Source organism: Dendrobates tinctorius, unplaced genomic scaffold, assembly GCF_039654945.1.
Source record: "Dendrobates tinctorius isolate UK_male_01 unplaced genomic scaffold, ASM3965494v1 ptg000039l, whole genome shotgun sequence".
Lineage (NCBI taxonomy): Eukaryota > Metazoa > Chordata > Amphibia > Anura > Dendrobatidae > Dendrobates > Dendrobates tinctorius.
In genome coordinates this window covers 22,191,537-22,214,324 of record NW_027361707.1, presented here as the reverse complement: position 1 = coordinate 22,214,324, position 22,788 = coordinate 22,191,537, and the positions used below count along the sequence as shown (strand labels likewise).

General features: G+C 47.7%; 1 protein-coding gene across 2 annotated transcripts in view; it reads right to left on the bottom strand.

Moving 5' to 3' along the window:
* The window catches only part of SH3TC1 (SH3 domain and tetratricopeptide repeats 1), a 180,241-nt gene that overhangs the window by 61,342 nt on the left and 96,111 nt on the right, over window positions 1-22,788 (bottom strand). For both annotated transcript variants that reach the window (XM_073574548.1, XM_073574549.1), the window contains 5 exons: window positions 20,536-20,731; window positions 20,150-20,220; window positions 10,873-11,071; window positions 10,345-10,484; window positions 6,862-6,897 (listed from right to left, as the gene is read on the bottom strand). In XM_073574548.1, the coding sequence (XP_073430649.1) occupies window positions 6,862-6,897; window positions 10,345-10,484; window positions 10,873-11,071; window positions 20,150-20,220; window positions 20,536-20,731 (642 nt within the window). The remainder of the gene's footprint in view (window positions 1-6,861; window positions 6,898-10,344; window positions 10,485-10,872; window positions 11,072-20,149; window positions 20,221-20,535; window positions 20,732-22,788) is intronic.

Below are 22,788 nucleotides of genomic sequence, written 5' to 3'. Positions count from 1 at the left end.
ATGTTGCGTTCCCCAGGGCGGACAGAGATTCTTCTATACGGGGCAGTGGATATGAATCCTTGATGGCGCAGGCGTTCAACTTCCGATAATCCACATAAAAATGCAAAGTGCCATCTTTTTTTCAAACCAGGGCAATAGGGGCCGCCCAAGGGCTCTGGCTTTCTCGTATGACCCCCTTCCGAAGCATTTGGGCTAGCAGAGTTTTCACTTCCTGGTATAGCTGCGGTGATATTTGCCGATATCGCTCCCGGATGGGGGCCGCTCCTGCCGTGGGGATGCCATGCGTGATGGCCGTGGTACATCCGAAGTCGTCCTCGTGACTGGCGAAGACACTGTAAAATTGTCCAAGAAGTGACTCTACTTGGAAAAGCTGGGCTGGCGCTAGGCTGGACAGTTCGGCCCGCATTCTCTCCAGGATGACTCGACCTTTTTCTTGTGTCGAGGATGCGGCAGCCTGTTGGGCTTGTACCGTCAATACCCAGGGATCTTCGGGTTGAACCCTCAACTGGACCGTGGGGTCCGGCAGCATCTCCTCCAATGGCCTCACTAGTTTGGCCATCTCGGCCCAGGGCTTCAGGGCGATATCCTGATCTTCCAGGTTGACACAACGTACCAAAACAGTCCCTTCCCGCACTGTGGCCAGTGAGCGGGCCAGCAGGATGCCAGGGTGCAGGCGCTCCGAGTAACATGGTTCCTCCTGCACCTCCACGCCTTTCAGTGGCTTCCAGCTCCGAACGGCGTCCCCCATGCCCAGAGCCCTCTAGTTTAATGTCCGCCGGGGTGGGTATCTCCCACGCTGGACAGTCCCGTGCGAAGTGGCCCAGTTCTCCACACTCATAACACCGGGGCGGTGAGGCTCGGCCACCCTGGGTGTTGCGAGGCCCCCAAGGCCGGGAATTGTAGCTAGGTCGGCCAGGCGCGGGCTCTGTTCTCTTCTTCACTTCGGCCAGCTCACCCCGGATACTCTTCAGTTCCTGTCTCATTTCCTCAATCCATTGAGGCTCTTCGACCACGCTTACGGAGGACTCCATGCTCCGGGTCTTCCCCACAGGAGCAGTCATCCCCTGCTCTTGCTCTCGCACCCAGGCCTGACTCCCAACTTCAGAGAAGGCTAAACGTGGGTTCACTCGGACCTGTTCCCGCATTGCCTGCATGATTAGCAGGTCCCGGAGTCCAGTCACTAACAGGTCACACAATGTAATGTCGATGGGCCCTACCCCCATTCCGTCCTTCCTTTCTGTGGCGGTGTGTAGCTCCTGGAGGGCGTTCATATACTGGGTGATGTTCTCCCCCTCCCCTGCATCCGACTGAACAACCGGGTTCTCAACCCCCCCACGTCTGTTGGATCTCCGTGGGTTTCTTCCAGGATCTGTAAGACCCTGGCAAAGGTGTTGCGACGCCCCTGGGGTCTCAACATAACCGACTTCCAGGCCTCCCCATCCAGCAGCATAAGGGCCACCTCAGCCTCTAGATCGGGGGTCATGGGGTGCATACGGAAGAGGCCCCGCATACGTTTGGTCCAGCTCCACCATAGGGTATTGGAGCCAGAAAACCAGGGCAAGTTACTTAGCATAGCCCCCAGGGAGATGCTGGAGCGGGGACCCCCATCATCCGCAGCGTCCGCAGCCCTCCTCTGATCAGGCGCACCGCCATCTGCACTCGGAGACTGCATCCTGCCGACTACGCCAAATGTTGTGTTTGCAGGTACGCAGGATGCAGTGACGAGTTGCGAGACAACCTGGTGCTTTCTAAAATAACTTTTATAAGACTGGGGGAACTTTCCTCAGTCACGGATTGGACACCAAAAAAAGGGGTAACACGTGTTGCCCTCGCAGGGGCTCTAGACAAGCAAACAACAAAGAGTAGAATACGACTACTTCCGGCAATAGCCGGTCACTATAGGGCCGCAGTTTGGCTGACTATGGGTCCTTAATTGGAAAGTCAACTTAGCTGCTGTCCAGACATTCCTCGCCGTTCGGGTTGGTGGTCTTTCAGTGTAGTAGTTGCTGGGCCCAGTTGCTGAGGCATTGTCAGAGTCTTCGCTCCCTCCGGCGTGCAGGTGACACTGGGGCCCCCATAGGGCCCGGCGAAGTCCTTGGACGGGTGGGCCGCAGCCCCCGGACTGGGGACAGCGGCAGCGATGTGTGGTGGCGGATGACAGGCCACCTGCGCAGCTAACGGTTGCGACGGGGAGTCCACGGTCAGCAGAGGCCCGGCTCCTGCTGCGGGCCTGAGCGGGACCGCTGATGGCACAGTACTTGCTGCAACCATGGGCGAGCATGGGGCGGCTGCGGGTGGCGGGGAACAGGCCGCAGCCACGGGTGGAGGAGAGGCGGCAGCAGCCGCGGGCTGAGAGGAGGCGGCAATGGCCATGGGTTGGACTGGGGCCGCTGTGGCCGTGGGCTGGAGCAGGGCAGCAAGTCTTTGATGATCCCCTTGGCACCGACCCTCCGGAGTCCTCAGTGAGCGTCCTCTATTGCACTGGTTAGTCGCTATAGCTTCCCGTTGCTCCCACGCTCTCCTGCAGTCTCTGTCCCGGTCTGCTGACTCATCGTCCGGGGAATTCTCCGCCTCCTTTATACTGGTCCCTCCCCCAGCCCATCTGTCTGTCAGAACGGGCCGTCCTCGAATTCTGTCCCCCGGGAACAGTTTCCCCCGGAACCCGGATGATGGCTCCCTTGGTTCCGGCCCGGACACTCGACGGGGGCCGTTCCTCCCACACAGGCACTGGCCCCACCGCTGTAGTAATACACACCAGGGAAAAATACAAACAGGTATTCACCACTTAGCTTTGCTCTGTTGCTATTGCTCCCAGCAACAGAGTCCACCACCAGAATGCAGCTTTCCCCTGAAGATCGACACCTGAGTTCAACTTCCACCAGAAGCTATACACCAGAGCTCCCCTGAGCTGCCAGGAACTATTCTCTGTAGTTCCTTTCTCCACTAGACTTGGTTGGGAAAGAGCAATATCACCAACACCTGCTCATAGACCATGTGACCCTATATAGGAAAAGAGGATGGTCAAATGATCAGGGGCAAAAAGCTGCTATAACCCCACTGACCACCGGGGGCAAAAGACAAAGCAAAGAAAACATCAAGTACAATGACCCTAACGGCCACCGGGGCAAAACTATCATTAAGCACATAGCTTAAGGGAAAAAAAGGTTCTTAGTGCTTTTTATCTGTCATGATCCAGCATGGATCATGACAGGTGGTTTCTGACTTTATACATTGGTGCCGGACTAAGGCTAAGTGCACACGTACCGGAACTCTCGCGGAAATTACAACGAGAATTCCGGAATTCCATTCCGCGGGAAAATCGCATTTTAAATTCCCGCGATTTTCCCGCGGAAAAACTAGCATTTTGCAAGCGTAATTAGCTTGCAAAATGCTAGCGTTCTCCAAGCGATCTGTAGCATCGCTTGGAGAACTGATTGACAGGTTGGTCACACTCGTCAAACATAGTGTCTGACGAGTGTGACCAACTTTTTACTACTGAGGCCGCCTATGCAGCATCAGTAGTAAAAGATAGAATGTAAAAAAAAATAAAAAATGGTGTTATTCTTACCTTCCGACGTCCCGCGCATCCGTTCCCAGTAATCCTTTGCGAAAATGCCCGCGATGATGTCCATTCTCGCGGGATCGCGATGTCTCGCGGTAATTCGCGATGACGTCGCGCGAATGACCGCGAGACTTCGCGTTCTCGCGAGAACGGACGCCATCGCGGGCATTTTCACAAAGGATTACTGGGAACGGGAGCGTGGAGAGAGGCGGGAATACTGCACGGGATGCCGGAAGGTAAGAACAACAATATTTTTTTATTTTAAATTCTATTTTTTACAGGGATATGGTACCCGAAGTCCGGAGGACAGTCTCCTCTCCTCCGGACCATGGGTACCATCCGAAAATGTTCTGCTTACTTTCCGCATGGTGTGCACAGCCACATGCGGGAAGTAAGCGGAACAATGCATTCCTATGGCTGCGGGAACGCCGCGATTCCGCAAATTAATGAGCATGCTGCGTTTTTTACCGCAAAGCGATTCCGCCGCGGTAAAAACCGCAGCATTAGCACAGCATTGCGGAATCCCATAGGAATGCATGGGATGCTTATTTTTCGCGTTTTCGCGACAAAATCGCGCGGTTAAAACCGCCGCGGAAACGCGAAAAAAACGCCACGTGTGAACTCAGCCTAACTGTCTAGAACTAAATGTAAAGAAAACAAGGAAGTTGTGGTGAGTTATAAAAGGAAAAAGGATATCTACTTACCGATCACTATTGCTGGCCAGGAGGTAGAGATGATTGTGAGCTACAAATATTTGGGGGTTCACCTTGACAGCAAACTTGATTGGAGGTGTCATACAGAGAAGATTTACAAGAAGGGAATGAGCAGACTGTACTTTCTGCGGAAGCTCAGGTCGTTCAATGTGTGCATTAAAATGCTGGACATGTTCTACCAGTCCGTTGTAGCAAGCGCCATCTTTTTTGCTATCATTTGCTGGGGCAGTGGGGTGCGAGTAGCTGACGCTAATAAGCTCAACAAACTTATCAATAAGGCAAGTGCAGCTGTTGGCCTCCATCTTGACTCTTTTGAGGAGGTAGTAGAGGATAGGATTCAAAAGAAGTGCAGGGCTATAATGAACAATAATACACACCCACTATATGGGCTGTTCTCGAATCAGAAGAGCACATTCAGCAGCCGTCTAATCCTACTAAGGTGCAAGAAGGAGAAATTCAGGAAATCGTTTGTGCCTACTGCTATGGGGATGTATAGCAATTCACTAAGGGTGAAAGATGGCTACAACCTAGGGACGGCGCACTAAGGGAAATGTCAGAGATTTCTGTACGTTTTTTACGTATTGTGGTTAGTCATGTGCAAGACCTGTGTCTAGTAGTTACTCTATGTAATGCTGTTTGTAATGTTTTGTTCGTAATGCTGTTGTAACACTGCTGTGATACAAATAATTTCCCTCGGGATCAATAAAGTGTATCGTATCATATCATAAATGGATAATGATTCTAACTACAAAATTCACAATAGACTACCTCAAAAGGTGCAAGCTGAAGGTTTTACAATGGCCCTCACAGTCTCCTGATATAATGAACTGTACCCCAGTATGGGGAACATTATTACTCAGAGGGTCGTTTCTTATTACATATCATTCTCTCTAGTTAAGTCTGGGGCTGATCCTTATTATGTAGCGTCCTCTATTGTTATGTACAGGGCTGTCCATTATTACATATCATCAAGTCTTGTTAAACTGTATATAGCTAATTCCCTTCCATAGTGTATTCTCATTATTTTTGGTATTCACATCACCATTTGTTTATTAGCACTTAGAGTACTCTCTTGTTAGATATTAAATAAAATGACTGCTGATAGAGCACCAGAACACGAGTCCATCAGCCTCCAGCATGAGTAAAGAAGCTTTACCATGTTCCATCAGCAGCCATTTCAGTTTATATCTAACAGGAAAGGACACTATATGATAAAGAACAGCGCAAATTAAATAATTAATATTTTATATGCAACAGACGGTGCTGTATATAACAAGGGAGGGCACTGTGTAATAAGGGACGGCAACATACATAATGAGAGGAGACTATGTAATATGTATATATCTTTATAGCTTGGTTGCAATAAAAGGAGGGGGACCCAAACACTTTCCTTACACAGGGGCCCCAAGTTGTCAGTGTCCGCTCCTGATCTCTGGTATCCACAAAATTTAACATTTCACTAATTTTGGTCTGAAAGTAAATATCTACCTTGCTTTATCTTGTTTTGCGCTGATTCATTTCATTAGATATTTTTAAACATGGATTAAACAAGGCTATGCGCTGACTGCCTTCAGCCACTACTAGGGGAAGCTTAGGAGCTGCCAATGTGCGGCATAACAGCTTCAGCCACTACTAGGGGAAGCTTAGGAGCTGCCAGTGTGCAGTATAACAGTATGCACTAAGCTCCATAGCTCCCTCTAGTGGTGACTGTAGGCAGCACTGAGAATCAGCCTAGCATTCAAGTAACATCTCAAGATGATATCAAGCTCATCTTTATTTCTGGACAACTTTGATAAAATTGCATAAGCATGTCTCCTTTCTGACAGACAACACCTTTTAACACCCCATTCCAGCCCCTGAATGTACCTCAGAATATTGGGGCTTTGTGTTATGGTAATAAAAAGTTATAGGAGATTCCCGAAGGCTTTTGGGGGAAACCAGAAGATTTATCAACTCTTCTAGGAGTCTAATAGAGACTCCCAGATGTTCCAAGAGTGTTGGCAATTATGGCCTTAAAGGGGCTATCTAAGCAAAATAAAAATTTTCTTGATGGCTTGGTATGTTAAAAAATAACAAAGTGATATCCACCTTCTGTGACTTACTTGAATGCAGCGCTGGCAGCTTCATGGGCTGTCTTTAGCCGGGAGGAAGATGTCACCGGTTAACCAACAGTAGGACCTCATTAGCCTTTGATGGGTTGCCGCAGTCAGATGACCTTTTGCAGCACATGATCAGTGACATATCGCTTCGAGAGTGGCCTGTGCTGGATCTAGGTGAATGTTATTTTTTTTTATATATATATATATATATATATATATATATATATATATATATATATATATATATGAAGCCACCCGGAAAATATTCTTTTAGCTTAGGGAACCCCTTTAACTGTTATGCATCAGTCCTATGAGTCAGCAGGTCTTTTGATCCCACTCTGCTACCAGGATCCCTGTGTGACAATCAAGCTTATGCCTCTATTGCCTTTGCATAAAATATTATCAGGTTCTGTGGATGTACAAATCGAGTAAAAATGACCACCAGGGAAATATTACTTATTTCAATTATTAATTTTTATAAACTTACCTTTATTTTGGCAAATTTCTGATTCCTCAAACTGATCTGTTATAAAAGATAATAGCAAGAAGACAGTTTTTTTTTAATTTCATTGTATAATTTTCATAGCTTACTATACAATACCCATACTATATGTTAGTATTTCTTTCCCTCTTCTCACATGCAGCATGCCAATTGTCCCAAATTTTCTAGGACTGTCCTGATTTTTTCAGAAAATTTGCTGTGTGATGGGCTTCGTTCGGGACTGGAGCAATCAAATGTGGGACCTCAGGGCAGGACTAAAACTTCCTTAAAGGGAATCTGTCACCCCATTTTTTGAGTATCAGCTGCCGGCACCGCCATCAGGGGCTTATCTACAGCATTCTGTAATGCTGTAGATAAGCCCCTGATGTAACCTGAAAGATAAGAAAAATGACATATTATACTCACCCCGGGGCGGTCCGGGTCCGGTTTTGGTCCGATGGGTGAAGCGGTCCAGTCCGGCGCCTCCCATCTTCTAACGGTGATGTCCTCTTCTTTGCTGCCTGTCGTGGCTCCTGCGCAGGCGCACTGCTCTGCCCTGTTGAGGGCAGAGTGGAGTACTGCAGTGCTCAGGTGCCGGGAGAGGTCCGGCGCCTGCGCACTGCAGTATACTGCTCTGCCCTGCGCAGGAGCCATGACAGGCAGCAAAGAGGACGTCACTGTTAGAAGATGGGAGGTGCTGGACCGCAACACCCATAGGACCAAGACCGGACCGCCCCCTGGTGAGTATAATATAACTCATTTTTCTTCTCTTTCAGGTTACATCGGGGGCTTATCTACAGCATTACAGAATGCTGTAGATAAGCCCCTGATGTCGGTGCCGGCAGCTGATACTCGAAAAATGGGGTGACAGATTCCCTTTAAATTTCCAACAACAGTATTGGTAAGCCATGAAACCAATGTGGCAGTCACGATACAGTTGGATTTTTCCCTAAAAAATATTACGGTAGATGTATGAAACTACATATGGGTAACAGTCACTTTAACCCCTTCTTGATGTACCATAGGATACTATCATTTTCTCTATAAGCTACAGTATTGCAGTATTTAGAACGGGATCAAAAATTTCAGGTTCAAAATCCCACAGAGGAATAAAAAAAGCGAAAAAAAAGAAGAAAAATAAAAACAGAATTCAAATACCCACCATCACCCGATTAAAAATATATAAATAATAATAAATTTTTTTTTATAATTACTGAATTTGTAAAAGTCCAATCTATCTGAATATAAACTTTTCGAACCCGTATGAAAAAAAAGCAAAATGCCAGAGTTTACATTTTTATTGTCACCATCATTTTTCCACAAAAAATGCAATAGAAAAACGATACAGTGTTATATAAAACCCAACACATGGTGCTTAAAAAAAAGTCGACTAACCAAACGAAAAACAAGCCCTCACACAGCTCCATTGAGGAAAACAAATGATATGGGTGTCAAAAAATGGCGACGCACACAGATTTTTAACCACTGCAAAGAAAATATACAAGTTTAGTATCACCATAATCATACTGACCCACAGAGACATTTTTGGCAGGTCATTTTTACTACACCCTAGATGAAGCTGGTGCGAAACATGGGTCTATTCTGTGTGGGTTCAGAGATTATGAATATTTTGTCTTTGATCTCTAGGTTTCATCTTTTATGGCATCTTGAGGTATCTGTCTACTCAATTTTGGATTATTCTGCACCAAGATTTTTTGACTTTTTTTTCTCATTGAATTATGGTCATCATCTGTGGCTCACCCACTTGTGTATTTTCTGTTTCTAATGTGTTTATGGACTTTTTTTTTGAGACTTGTGAAGTCACTTGTGAAGTGATGGTGGCGGAGATACGTGTCACTGCGCATGATTGCGTCAGTGATGTAAAACCAGAATAGTTTCCTCCAGCACACTGCATGTTGGGACTGGCAGAGCTTCCAGTATTCAGTGGTTTCTGGAGAGATAGGACTCCAGGGAGTGGAGTGCTCTAACTGAACTGTGGACATTGCTGCCTGTTAGCGGGCTGATCCCACTAGGAAAATGATTGTGTTTCTTTCTTTTGTTTCTTCACTTTGCTGTTTTGCCCAGAGGACTGTGTTTGTTTTTCAGCTTGGTTTATGCTGCTACAATAAACCATGCATTTTCTTAAAGGGAACCTGTCACCCCCCCCAGGTGTTTTTAAGTAAAGGAGCCACCTTGTGCAGCACTAATGCTGCATTCTGTCAAGGTGGCTCTGTTACTTAGCTTCCGTTCCACCGCAGTAATAATCGTTTATAAAATTGTTCAAAAATACCTGAAGTTTGACAGGGGGGGGCAGGTCTTTCCCCCTCTGACAGACGCCTCGCATCCATCACTCATTTCATATTTCAGTTTTCTTTTGAAATGCTGGCGCCTGCGCTGTACTATAGTTTCGTGGGCATGCGAAGTTAGCGCTGCCCGACGTGCCCGTGCTCTCAGATCACATCCTGGCCTTCATATCGCGCGGCCACAGATCCCGCCCCGCAGTCGCTTATGATTTATTCACACTGGGGGCAGGGATTCTTGGGCATGAGAGCCGCAGATAACTACTTCACATGCCCGAGATTCCCAACCCCGCAGTGTGAATAAACCATAAGCGACTTCGGGGCGGGATCTGTGGCCGCACGATATGAAGGCCGGGATGTGATCTGAGAGCATGGGCACGTCGGGCAGCGCTGACTGCGCATGCCCACGAAACTATAGTACGGAGCAGGCGCCAGCATTTCAAAAGAAAACTGATGAGGCGGCGCCAAATACGAAATGACTGATGGATGCGAGGCGTCTGTCAGAGGGGGAAAGACCTGCCCCCCTGTCAAATTTCAGGTATTTTTGAACAATTTTATAAACTTTTATTTCTGCGGTGGAACGGAAGCTAAGTAACAGAGCCACCTTGACAGAATGCAGCATTAGCGCTGCACAAGGTGGCTCTTGAACTTAAAAACGCCTGGGGGGGGGGGTGACAGGTTCCCTTTAAAGAGACAGTGTTCCAGATATACAGTACCTCTGTGTCCAGCCGTGTGAGGGCTCTATCACGCTAGTTATCTATTTTGGATAAATTCCGGGTCTGCTTTTCTATTCTCTAAGAGAAGTTACACAATGAGTGCTGTAAAAACAAAAAACAATGGAATAATGGCACTTTTTTTTTATATAATTTCACCACACTGGCAGCTTGGAATGTCACCATCCATTCATTCTACCATATAATGTATTGAAAAATAGGGAAAAAAATTCAAACTTGTCCTTACTTAAAAATAAAACAAAACAGATGGCTCTTGGAAGAAGATGAGGAAAAAAAATGAGCGTGAGTCTATCTTTAGGCGCCGAGAAGAGTAAATAATAAGTATACGCCACGTGGCAGCTATAGATGGGCAATACATGGATTCCTATTGCACGGCATCATGCTTGTAGAGTCTATAAAGCAATGTCCTGAGAATCTGCCGCACTCTACCACATTACCGCATAGCCAAGGCTTACCGAGCTTGTACAAGTGGCAGACATCAGAATGGGATATTCTTTGCAATAAAGTCTTTGCTGCCTCAAAGTCAAAGTCTTCTTCTTCGGCCCCGTTTTTGCTCAGTCCACTCTCATTTATGGGGAGGAATGTGCTGTTCTGTCTGTATAATAAGACAGCATTAGAATCACCATATTCACAAATCATATGTATTCAAAGGGCACCATTTCTTATAGAACCCTATTATTTCTAAAGAATAAGAAGGAATCACTATGTATCTGGTGTTAGAAAACAAATGGCACTCATTTACCCCCTAATGAGCGAATCACCACAACACGTAGACATGACAGTGGCTCTTAGGTCCCACATGGGAACCCCTTCTTCCTCATGGACACCCTTACGGGGCAAAGAGAGGAGATGATCATTTGCCCTCAGCTTCCCATCGTTTGTAGTAGGGAGGGACAGCATGACCCTGGAATTTAGTTCAGTTTCCAAATGTTGGTGCAGTAAGACCTAAGTTATAAAAAAAACTATTTTAACAATTTTCTTACCCTTTTTCTGACGTATATGGTTTCATATTGCAGGTTCTTACGAATCCAACGCTTCCAGTGGTAACATTTCTTCCCACAAACCACTCCATGCATTCAATATACGTAGTGATGATTTCCACCATGTCTCCACTCTGATACCCGATCTCATCCGGGGCGTCACTTTCATGATTGACTATGGCTTCTACCCAACCTGTGTGTACTAGCATAGAACATATAAAAATATCACTTTACATGATAAAGTAATGAGTTAACAACATGGACAAAAAAAATCCTGCTGCCCCCAAGACCGGTGTTTTGAAAACAAGCAAAACAAAAGACCAAGACCTACCTGCTATATACATAAGCTTTATGTTAGGAACGGCGGAATGCACTAAATAAAAATAAATAATAAAGTGCGTTTGCCGCTCGGGGTCCACCGTGCAGTAGATGTTACACCGCTGCTAGGTAATAACAGACAAGCAATATGGCGGTGTAATGCGCACGTGTTAGACTTCACCCGAAGTGTGCAGAGCGGGCTCTGTTCACACACAGAGGCGCCGCAAAATAAACATACAAAAACACTGAGCCTGTTAGTATCACAGGCCTCAGGTGGATGCACACACGGTATCAGGTCACAGGAGCAGGACCTAAGACAGAGGAGCTGTGTCCGTCTAGACCTACCGTGTGTGCGGCATCGCTACTGCGAACGCCAAAAAGGGCTGCAACTGCAGCACGGCGTAGGACACTGCCGCAGGACGACACAGCTACAAAGCAGGCGCAATGTCGGACGCTAGCGCAGAGGTGCGGTGTGCACAGTGGCCTAAGGCTTGCCACTGACTGGCGCTGACTGCTGAACTAATTCCCTATCCACATGCGTAATATCAGAGGGAAGGGGTTTCTTAATAAGTCAGTCACCAGAATCATACATCCGTCACCATTCACACATAGCAAGTATGGTCTATACTAGCGCATGGCCGAACGGTCACTTTAAGAGGCAAAGAGGCACCACCCGCTCAACAACGACTTACCCTCACTGCCCCTAATTGACCTTGTAAAGAAAAGAAGAAAACACCACCGTGAAACAAAATATTTATAACTGACCCATATACACCAGATTATTAATGACACAGTAGTGGTCTAAACATAAGACCCAATCATAACCAGCTCTTAAATGTCCATCCGGACTTCGATGGCGGGATTTCAGGAAATTTATCAAGAGCAAGCCGTAATGAAAAAATCAATATCTTAAAAAAAATTATAAAAAATCAAAAATAGAAATAAAAAAAAATCGAAAAAATAAATAGAAAAATCAGTAATATGAATGTCCCTGAAATCCCGTCACTTCACCGGAACTAGGGCCAGTACCACTACTTCTGTTAGGGCTGGCTGAATGCACCAAATTATAAAATAGTAGTAGGTGCGTTCGCAGCCCGGGGCCCACCGTGCAGAGGTGGTACACTGCTGCTAGATAATGGCGGAAGAATTACGTGGTGTGAAAACAGTCACACGTGGGTTACGTCACCCAATGTGAACAGGAGCGAACTCTGTTAATGCACAGAGCCGCACAACCGCTGAACGTAGATGTCGGAGCCTGTTTAGCTCACAGAGCCCGGCCAAAAGAGCGCACAGTGTACGGCCACAGAACTCTACCCCAAGGACACAGGGTTAGAGTCCCTCTAGGCCCACTGAGCGCTATGAGGTGTGGAGCACGTGCACTGAGGCGTGCCGAGTCCCTGGTGAGGACTGATGCCTGACTCAACCTCTGACCTACCTACGCCTAAGCCTGGACGCTAGCAGGCTAGGCTGCACGACACATGCGTACCAAGGGTAGGGGTTTCTTAATGAGTCATTCACCAGAGACATTCATATGTGCATACATCACTCACTCCACATAGTCTGTAAATACAGTCTATCCTAGTGCATGGCCGAGCGGCCATGCGAACCTTTTATAGCCGCGAGCGTCCGGGACCTTCCTGGCTTCTCAGATAGGCCAATCCGAACACGAGCAGGACCTGAGCACGTGACCTTCGATCTCCAATGGAAGATCACTCCACGGAGATGCTCACTGGCCCGACATGGGGACTTAGTCCCTGGAGAATCTCGCTGCTGAGTAGCATGTATTGCCATAGCTATGCCAGAGGTGGCAGCAACAAGCAAACCCATGGAGCTGGTCTGGGCAGAGCGCCTGGACCGATGAGTTTGCTGAGCAACCTCCTCTGCAGCTGGAGAGGAATGGGAGACCGCTGGAAGTAAGGCTCGGGGTTCCCGCTGTGCAGCGACAGAAATCCGATGGCTAACAACTTCTCACTTCGTCAGCTCCCCCTGTACATTATAAAAGCCCCTTCTTTTTAATTATTGGTTCAATATAGCTTATGTATATAGTAGGTGGATCTTAAGGCCCCATCTCACATAGCGAGATCGCTGATTTGTCACAGATTTTTGTGACGCGCCAGCAATCTCGCTACATGTGACACATAGCGGCGGCCGTCCCCCAGCTGGATATCGCTGATCGTGCTCGAATGTCCTGGGCCATTTTTTCATCGTCGGCGTACCGCTGGCCAGAGCGCATCGCTTTGTTTGACGCCGACGAGCGACCTCGTTGGTGATGCAGAACTCAGGGATGCAGGTCGGTCGCCCTCCCAGGGCTGTGGGGTACTCGGTACCGGGCCGGTATCAGTGGGATGTGTCACAGCAGCGGTGACCCGGACCGTGGCCCTGGGTGCCCAAGTAATAGGAAGATGTAATGATGGAATGTAGTTAAATGAATAGTTTGTGACGCCACCTGTGGTGCTCGGCAATGGAGGTGTTAAGCTGACGCTGCAGACAGATCCTCTGGGACAGATGGTGCGGTGCAGCAATGGTGTTATAGCCCTCCACAGGCAGGGCTGATGTCCCAGGGCAGTGTAGATGTGGTTGGCATGGGGATGTAGCAGTGCCGGAAGGGTAGGAAGCAGACAAGACACAGCGGGGTGCAATTTCTGTACCTTTACTTGATAAATGCAGTCCAGGGTCCTGATTACAGATGGTATTGGAGCAGGCTAGCCTGGAAGCAATTCAGGAATTCTCTCTCAGCAGACGGGCTGTGCAGTCTCCTTACTAGCGCTTTTAAGTTTGAAGATCTCCTAGTACCGAGTTACACTGGAGTTCCCACTGAAAGATGTTCTCAAGAACCTCACTTGCACGGCAGACAGCTGTAGCCTATGTCGGGGACTCTTTTCTCCTGAGTCCCGGCTCACTATCCAAGCTGCTGTTGTGCCCTCAAGTCTTAGATGGGAGTAGGGCATTTACAGCCTCCTACTCCTCTGGTGTCTGTTGCAGGACCGTTAGTATCCGTACAACCGTGGAGACCAGGCTCCAGTTCATGCGCGCTCTCCAGAGATGAGCTCGTCCTCTGCGCTCTATCTCAGTGCTCCTTCCACACGTCTGCACACTTCTACCTCCGCAGACTAACTCACTAACTCACCACCCCTTCCTCTTGGCCCTCAGAGAGCACTCCTCCCCTTAATCCCAGTTCAGAGTTCCCCCTGCTGGCCTGGAGTGGAACTGTGTTGCATGCATAGATTGACTGCGAGAGAGACCCATCATTGCCTCCAAGCCTGGCATTACCCTTGCTTCCAGGACCATTGATGCCTCTCTCTTTGGGACTATCATCTGCCAAACCAGCTCATGAGTACTCCTCGACACAGCTTTCCTTCATAGATGAACAGCCGGCCTCTCTCCTTCCACAATTGCTGAGTTTCCTAAGGAGCATCCGACTCTGGGCGTGAGTCAGCTTGTGACAGTAACTCCTTCACCAGGTGGACTGCAGGGTCACTATCTTGCGTTTCTGCCCAGTCATGATGGGTTAATGGATTCAGGGTGACCTCCTTCAAGCCAGACCGTCTGTTTCTCACTCCTTGAGCACGCTGGGCCGCAAGTGGCCGGTGGAAGGGAGGTAACTCTATTTCTTCAAGAGCCTCAGGGTCTTCTCCTGCATCGGGTAGGTTAGGCATTCTGGACAGTGCATCAGCAATCTTGTGCCCTGCCCGGTACTTGATGGTAAACTCATAGCTAGAGGGCCGAGCCATCCATCGCTGCTCCAGTGCACCTAGTTTTGCAGTGTCCAAGTGCGTCAACGGGTTGTTGTCCGTGAAGATAGTGAACTTGGCGGAGGCTAGGTAATGTTTGAACCTTTCAGTGACTGCCCAGACTAGGGCAAGGAACTCCAGCTTGAAAGAACTGTAGTTGTCAGGGTTCCTTTCAGTGAGGCGCAGCTTCCTGCTGGCGTAGGAGATCACTCTTTCTTTCCCATTCTCTACCTGCGACAGTACTGCTCCTAGTCCCGCGTTGCTGGCATCAGTGTACAGCACAAAGGGTTTGTCATAATCTGGGTAGGCCAGAACTTCATCTCCTGTGAGAGCCATCTTCAATCTGGTGAAGGACCTTTCCAACTCTTCAGTCCATTCAAAGGTGGAATTTTTCTGTTTAGTCTTTTTGGACTGCTCCACCAGAAGATTTTGCATAGGGGTGGCTATTTCAGTAAAGCCTTTGATGAATCTTTGGTAGTAGCCTACCAGTCCCAGGAATTGGCATACTTCATGAAGGTTGCAGGGCTTCGGCCAGTCCCGGATGACTGTGACCTTTTCAGGATCTGGTGCCACACCTTCTGCACTGACCACATGACCGAGGTACTGCACCTTGGGCTTCAGAAGGTGGCACTTGGAGGGCTTCACCTTCAGGCCAAAATTGGACAAAGCTTCAAACACTTCAGCCAGATGTTCCAGATGATCTTCATAGGTTTTGGAGAAAACAATGACATCATCCAGGTACAACAGGACCGTCTCAAAGTTCATGTGTTCCAGCCAGCACTCCATCAGCCGTTGAAATGTTCCTGGGGCTGTACAGAGCCCAAATAGCATATAATTGAACTCACAGAGACCCATTGGAGTGGTAAATGCTGTTTTCTCCTTGTCTGCCTCTGCCACAGGAACCTGCCAATACCCACTAGTGAGATCTAAGGTGGAAAAGTAATTGGCAGTTTTAAGTGCAGCTAATGATTCCTCAATTCTAGGTAGTGGGTAGGCGTCTTTATGTGTAATGCTGTTTATTTTCCTGTAATCAACACACATTCTCATGGTACCATCCTTTTTCTTTACAAAAACTATGGGAGCTGCCCATGGGCTACAACTATCTCTGATAACGCCTGCTTCCTTCATCTCCCTCAACATACTCTTAGCACATTGGTATTGTGTTGGGGGTATAGGTCGGTACCTCTCCTTTATGGGTGGATGGTCTCCAGTGGGGATATGATGTTGAACCCCTTTTGCCTGCCCAAAATCTAGTGGGTGTTTGCTGAATACCCGCTCATACTCTTGTGTCACTCTGTAAACCCCATTTTTCTGGTAGGGCGTAGAGTCAGTTCCCACCTGCAGTTGCTGGCACCACTCCTCCATCTGCTTCACAGAGCCATTGTCCTCTACTTGATCAGATGAGACCAAGGGCTCTGCTGCCTGCAAAGAGTTGTTATTGACAGTGAGCAGCTTAGCAACTGTGGCGTACCAAGGTATCGTGGCCTCCTCCCTCCCACAATTCAAAAGTCGTACAGGTACTCTCCCTTTTCATACATCAACCACCCCTCTGGCTGTCAGGACAGTGGACCTGCTATCGGAGTATACTGGTTCTACCAATGCCTGGTAATCTCTCCCTCTAAGACCTATAGCTGCCCGACACCAAACCAACATTTCACATCTGGGGGGTATTGCAATGGGGAAGGGATCACTCACTCTGACACTGCCAATTTCTCCACCAGAGAGTTCTACCTGTTGTGTTTGCATCAGGGCTCTGATCTCCTTCTTCAGGACTCGTTGTTCACTGGAACCAGCAGTCTCAGCCACCTGTTGCAACAAGACAATAACCTCGGACAGACAGTTTTCAATTACATTTGTACCAAGAGTCATCATGGGATTACATTCACGTCGATCAATATCAACAACTATCAGACCTTGAGACTTTAGCTCTACCCGACCCACTTTGACAGTAAATTCTTTATATCCTATCTGCGGCAAAGACTGACCATTACTGGCAACTACTGTCAGTTCATCGTTGGGCCACGAGTAAGTTCTGAATCAGCCCAATACATCTTGTAAAGAATGTACGGCATAGTGGTCACCTGAGAGCCAGTGTCCAGCAAAGCGTTCATGGGGATGCCGTCAATCACCACAGGAAGGATCGGTCTTCCTCCCACATACTTGGCTCTCCAGTTCCTTGGGCCTGGGGATCCTATTCCTGGGGTTTGGCCCTCTGCCCCAGGGGTTGCTCGTTTAAAGGACAAAATCTTGCAAGATGACCTGCCTTGTAGCAGCGACGACAGATGGGACGTCCGTCCTGGTCATAACGATCGTTGCCTCGAAGTGGCGGGGCTCTCCTCCTCCGGAGCCACGGGACATCCTCTGGACTGGAAGCAAGCTGGATCTTTTCTTTGGAGGACACCTGCAGGGACTGCACGGTTTTGGTAAGTGCAGCCATCCCTTTGGCCAACTCCTGGACCTGAAGACGCAGCTCCTCAGTTGGATCTTTATCCAGAGTCTGTGCATCAGCCTCTACAGGGATGGAAGGAAAAGATGTTGCTTCCTGATGGTAGGTGATCACTGGGCGCCTAGGGAGCACTGGGCGGCTGTCAGTTGATTCCTGCAGTACCCGAATAGCCCTGTCCTTAAAATCAGCAAGGTTATGATACGCAACTGTCCTCTGTGGGTACTGGATAGGAGTCCTTCAATGAACTGCTCCTTTAACAGCTTATCCTCCTCCTTCACACTGTCAGGATCAACTTGCTTAAGTGCTCGCAGCTTCTCCTGCAGGTTGAGGGCATAGTCCCTTATACTGTCCTGCGCCTTCTGTTTACAGCCAAAGAACCTCATCTTGATTTCAGCTGCAGTCGGGTGCCAAAGGTGCTTCTCAGCTTGGCCAGGATCTTTGCAACAGTCTCTTTATCAGTGTCCTGCCAGGCTTTCACTTCTCTCTGCTCTGCACCCGTTAGCTGTCCAATCAGGATATTCACTTTCTGGTTCTCAGACAGAGAGTATACTTTAAACAAACTGCACAGTCTCTCTTTAAATTCACTCAGGGTATGTGACTCACCCGAGTACTGCGGTAGCCAGGCCGTTCCCGATATGTAGGGCATGGACAGCGGTATTATGGTGACCTCTGCGGCAGGTGCTCCTCCTTGGGGCGCCGCCGGGTTGGCAGCGGCGTCCGCCGCTGCATTGTCTTGTGGCACGGACGTTCTCTTCCTCCCCCCTAGTTAACGTTAGCCAGGGCCGGGGGTTGTGTGAGCTCACCGGCGACCGCTGCGCGGGCCCGATGCTCCGGGCTGTAGGCCTCAGCTCCTCCTCTTCTCGTGCGCTGTCCTCTCTTCCCGCACGGCACTTCACTTCTTCGCGCTCTGTGGTAGGCTCCGCCCACGAAGGCCTGCCCCTTCTTCCCATGCGCGCCAAGCAGCACGGCAATGGCGGCAATTGGCGCCAATTTCACACACAGTCTTCTACACAAACACAGTCTATGGCACACAGGACCCGGGGGTACCGGGCTCCGTAATCCTGTTCGTGACGCCAAATTGGGTCGCCCTCCCAGGGCTGTGGGGTACTCGGTACCGGGCCGGTATTAGTGGGATGTGTCACAGCAGCGGTGACCCGGACCGTGGTCCTGGGCGTCCAAGTAAGAGGAAGATGTAATAGTGGAATGTAGTTAAATGAATAGTTTGTGACGCCGCCTGTGGTGCTCGGCAATGGAGGTGTTAAGCCGATGCTGCAGACAGATCCTCTGGGACAGATGGTGTGGTGCAGCAATGGTGTTATAGCCCTCCACAGGCAGGGCTGATGTCCCAGGGCAGTGTAGATGTGGTTGGCACGGGGATGTAGCAGTGCCGGAAGGGTAGGAAGCAGACAAGACACAGCGGGGTGCAATTTCTGTACCTTTACTTGATAACTGCAGTCCAGGGTCCTGATTACAGATGGTATTGGAGCAGACAAGCCTGGTAGCAATTCAGGAATTCTCTCTCAGCAGACGGGCTGTGCAGTCTCCTTACTAGCGCTTTTAAGTGTGAAGATCTCCTAGTACCGAGTTACACTGGAGTTCCTACTGACAGATGTTCTCAAGAACCTCACTTGCATGGTAGACAGCTGTAGCCTATCTCGGGGACTCCTTTCTCCTGAGTCCCGGCTCACTATCAAAGCTGCTGTTGTGCCCTCAAGTCTTAGATGGGAGTAGGGCATTTACAGCCTCCTACTCCTCTGGTGTCTGTTGCAGGACCGTTAGTATCCGTACAACCATGGAGACCAGGCTCCAGTTCATGTGCTCTCTCCAGAGATGAGCTCATCCTCTGCGCTCTATGTCAGCGCTCCTTCCACACGTCTGCACACTTCAACCTCCGCAGACTAACTCACTAACTCACAACCCCTTCCTCTTGGCCTTCAGAGAGCACTCCTCCCCTTAATCCCGGTTCAGAGTTCCCCCTGCTGGCCTGGAGTGGAACTGTGTTGCATGTATGGATTGACTGCAAGAGAGACCCATCATTGCCTCCAAGCCTGGCATTACCCTCCCCTGGAGGAAGACAAAGCCACTGTGGCGACCATACCCCTGGGGGCGCCACACAGGCGGAAATCGTCAGAAAAGCTGCTGTGTGACAACGCACCAGCGATCCTTACCAGGTCGTATCGTTGTCGGGATCGCTGGTGTGTCGTTGAAGAGATCTGCCTGTTTAGCAGCTTACTAGCGACCATGTAGCGATGCACCAGCGATCCCTACCAGGTCGTATCATTGTGGGGATCTCTGGTGCATCGCTATGTGAAACGGAACCCTTAGGCTTTTGAGTTGCTGAGTTTTTTGTCCTGCTAAGGTTTATTGTTCATTTGTATGTTTTGTAAGCCAATCTTAATCAACAAAGTCCTTGAGAAAAATGTGTCAAACTGGCATTTGACAATTATTAAAGGGAAAGTGTCAACAGTTTTATTTCATGTATGAATAAATATCACCACCTTCCTCAGCACCTGACAGCTGTGAATTCCCAACGATCCCAAGAATGTCACCCAATCAGAATGGAGCGGAGGTCGAGCATGTGCAGTGCTTCTCCATTCACTGTCTATGGGAATGCTAGAGACGGCGTATCACGGCCCTATAAATGATGAATGGAGCAGAGGTGTGCATGCTCAACCTCCCAGTAAGATATCGCCTAGCCTGTGAATAGAATAACTTGAAATCCTACTGCATCAGCATTAAGCCAATTACAAGCTATTCAAGAAAAGGTCATATTCTCTCAACTTACCAATCTGATTTCCTGAGCCAGAATCAGCTTTGTCCATTAGGTCAGAATTTACATTTGTTTTCAGGAACCACCTAAAAATTTATAGAAAATAAGAGCTACAGAGTCATATAATGTATTCAGCATACAGACATCAATCAGAGCCTTAGCTAAGCTTTGCTTTACCATGAGGTTAAATGTATAGCATAAGCTTTGTATCCAAATTCTGGAGCCAAGACAAAGTGGCACATAATTACCCCACTCCCGAGGAGCTAGTAACCCTGATAACCCACATCTATACCCCTGCATAAGGTGCTTTATATAATTGTAACTCAAACAGTATAGATGGGTAGAATTCAGCGTTTACAAATACTTTATAAAAAAAATGGATGAAAAAAGCAGCTACCTACTGATGGAATGGACAAAGCGGCTCAGGGACAGTCCTTGGGCCCAATGGTTTATCATCATCATTTGTGGAAGGATTCGTCTCTGTCCAAGCCGTACTTGGACCATCAGCAGCAACACTGGACTGAATGATCTGCACAGTACCATCGACAACCACAGCCTGCTGTATAGAGTTGTCAGAACAGAGGACAAAGAACATCCCTATGTAAAGAGAGGTTTAATGGTTTAATGTGCAATGTCAGATCACTTTTTCTACACATCTACATTATAGTTCTTGCCTATAGATTGTGGTTTAATAGTAATTAGTGCTTGTGTGAAAAGAGAAGTTCCTGATTTTGTATGCCCCTGAGAAATGAAACAAATTAAAGTACGGTAGCTATTACTTTCCTTCCTGCACTTCTATTGGCAGATCACACAAAAGTGCAGGAGACAAGAAAAAGGTCAAGAAAACTTCCACCAGGATAATTACAGTGATCACACACCCTAAGGCCCATTTACAATGGCCGAAAATCTGCCGAATGTTCATATGAATGCTCAGTCCCGATCATTATCCATTTAAACATTCTAGTGATCGACCAACAATCTATAAAAATGCCTATTTATTGGTAGATTGGATAATTTACAAGAGCCGTAAAATATTCATTCTCAGCACCAGCTTCCTCTGTATAAACAAGGGACGGACTGCCAACAATTTGCAATTGGTATGGAGAGCATTGCATTGACCTATAAAAGGCTATAGACATCTTTGAAATCAAGTTTCAGTTTTCCTCTCTGATGAGAGTGTCTCTCCCAGTAATTTAGGCTGGATGAAGTTTGTGTGAATCCAGATTGCTGCAGTCTTGATTAACCTGAACAACAGGATCCCAAGTACAGAGTACATAATAATGGTATCTCTTATGTCACCCTGTAATAGCTTGGAGAAAAATCCCCTATCTCCTTTAGTCTTGATTAACCTGTATAATCAGCACAGCTTCTAGTCTGCACATATTTCCTCTTCATGTGCTTTCCTCCTTTGTTATTACCTAGCTTGTCAGCTCTCCCTGAGATACTTTTACCCCTCTTCACTGCAGATCAGTATACAACTCCAACCCCATCCTGCAGCTATTTGTAAGACATGGTAAAGCTGAAAGTCTTCAAAAGCTGAAGCTTTGATAGATTTGTAACATTTTTGCAAAAGCATTCAGCTAGATTTCTGACATACACCCCGAAGCTGTAAAATGGTAGAACATTTTTAATGAAGACTATTTAGAGATTTGCTTAACTTTGTACAATTTCAATCAAAATTTTTCACCCATCTCAAATTAATTTTATTAGCAAAATTTATATTATAGCAAAATGAAGAAGCTATCACCAGATTTGTGGAAGCAGACACTGAGGTTTCAGTTTGCACATTAAGGGGCATGCTAAATGTTGAAGATCTCCATGTCTGTACTGGAAGAGGCACATCTCTAAGAAAATCGAAAAACACAGAAAAGAGAAGTTCTTGGATTCTGTTCTGTGAAGCGAGGAAACAAAACAAACTTTTGGGGTCTATGGAGCAGCAGTATGTCTGGATTAAGAAGAATGAATTGTATGCTGAGTAGAATACCCTACCTACAATGAAGCATGGTGGGGCTTATGGATATCCACAGCGAAGCATGGGAATGACTCAGTGATGCCTACAATGATGCATGGTGGCTCAGTAATGCCTACAGTGAAACATAGCAGAGGTTCTGTGATGTCTTCAGTGAAACATGTATGTGGCTCATGATGTATACAGTGAATCATGGTAAGTGATCAGTAAAATCAACAGTGAAGCATGACCATGGCTCGGTGATGTCTACAGTGAAGGGAGGCAGTGGGTCAGTGGTATTTACAGTGATGCAAGATGGAGGCTCACTAATATCAACAGTGAAGCTTGACAGGGTCTTGCTGATGCCTACTGTTAAGCATGTGTGTGGCTGGGTGATCCCTACAGTGAAGTATGGCAATGGCTCAGTGATGTTTACATTGAATCATGGCAGTGAATCGGTGATGCCTACAATGAAACAAGTTGATGGCTCAATATTGTCTACATTGAAGCATGACAGGTTCTTGTTGATGCCTATAGGGAAGCATGGCAGTAGGTCAGCGATGTTAACAGTGAAGCATGGCAGTGATGCGGTGATGTCAACAATGAAGCCAATACCTATAGTGCAGCATGGCAGTGGCTTTGCACCTTTTTGAAGTATAGCTGTGGTTTGGTGATGTCTATATTGAGCATGGCGGTGAATGGTGAT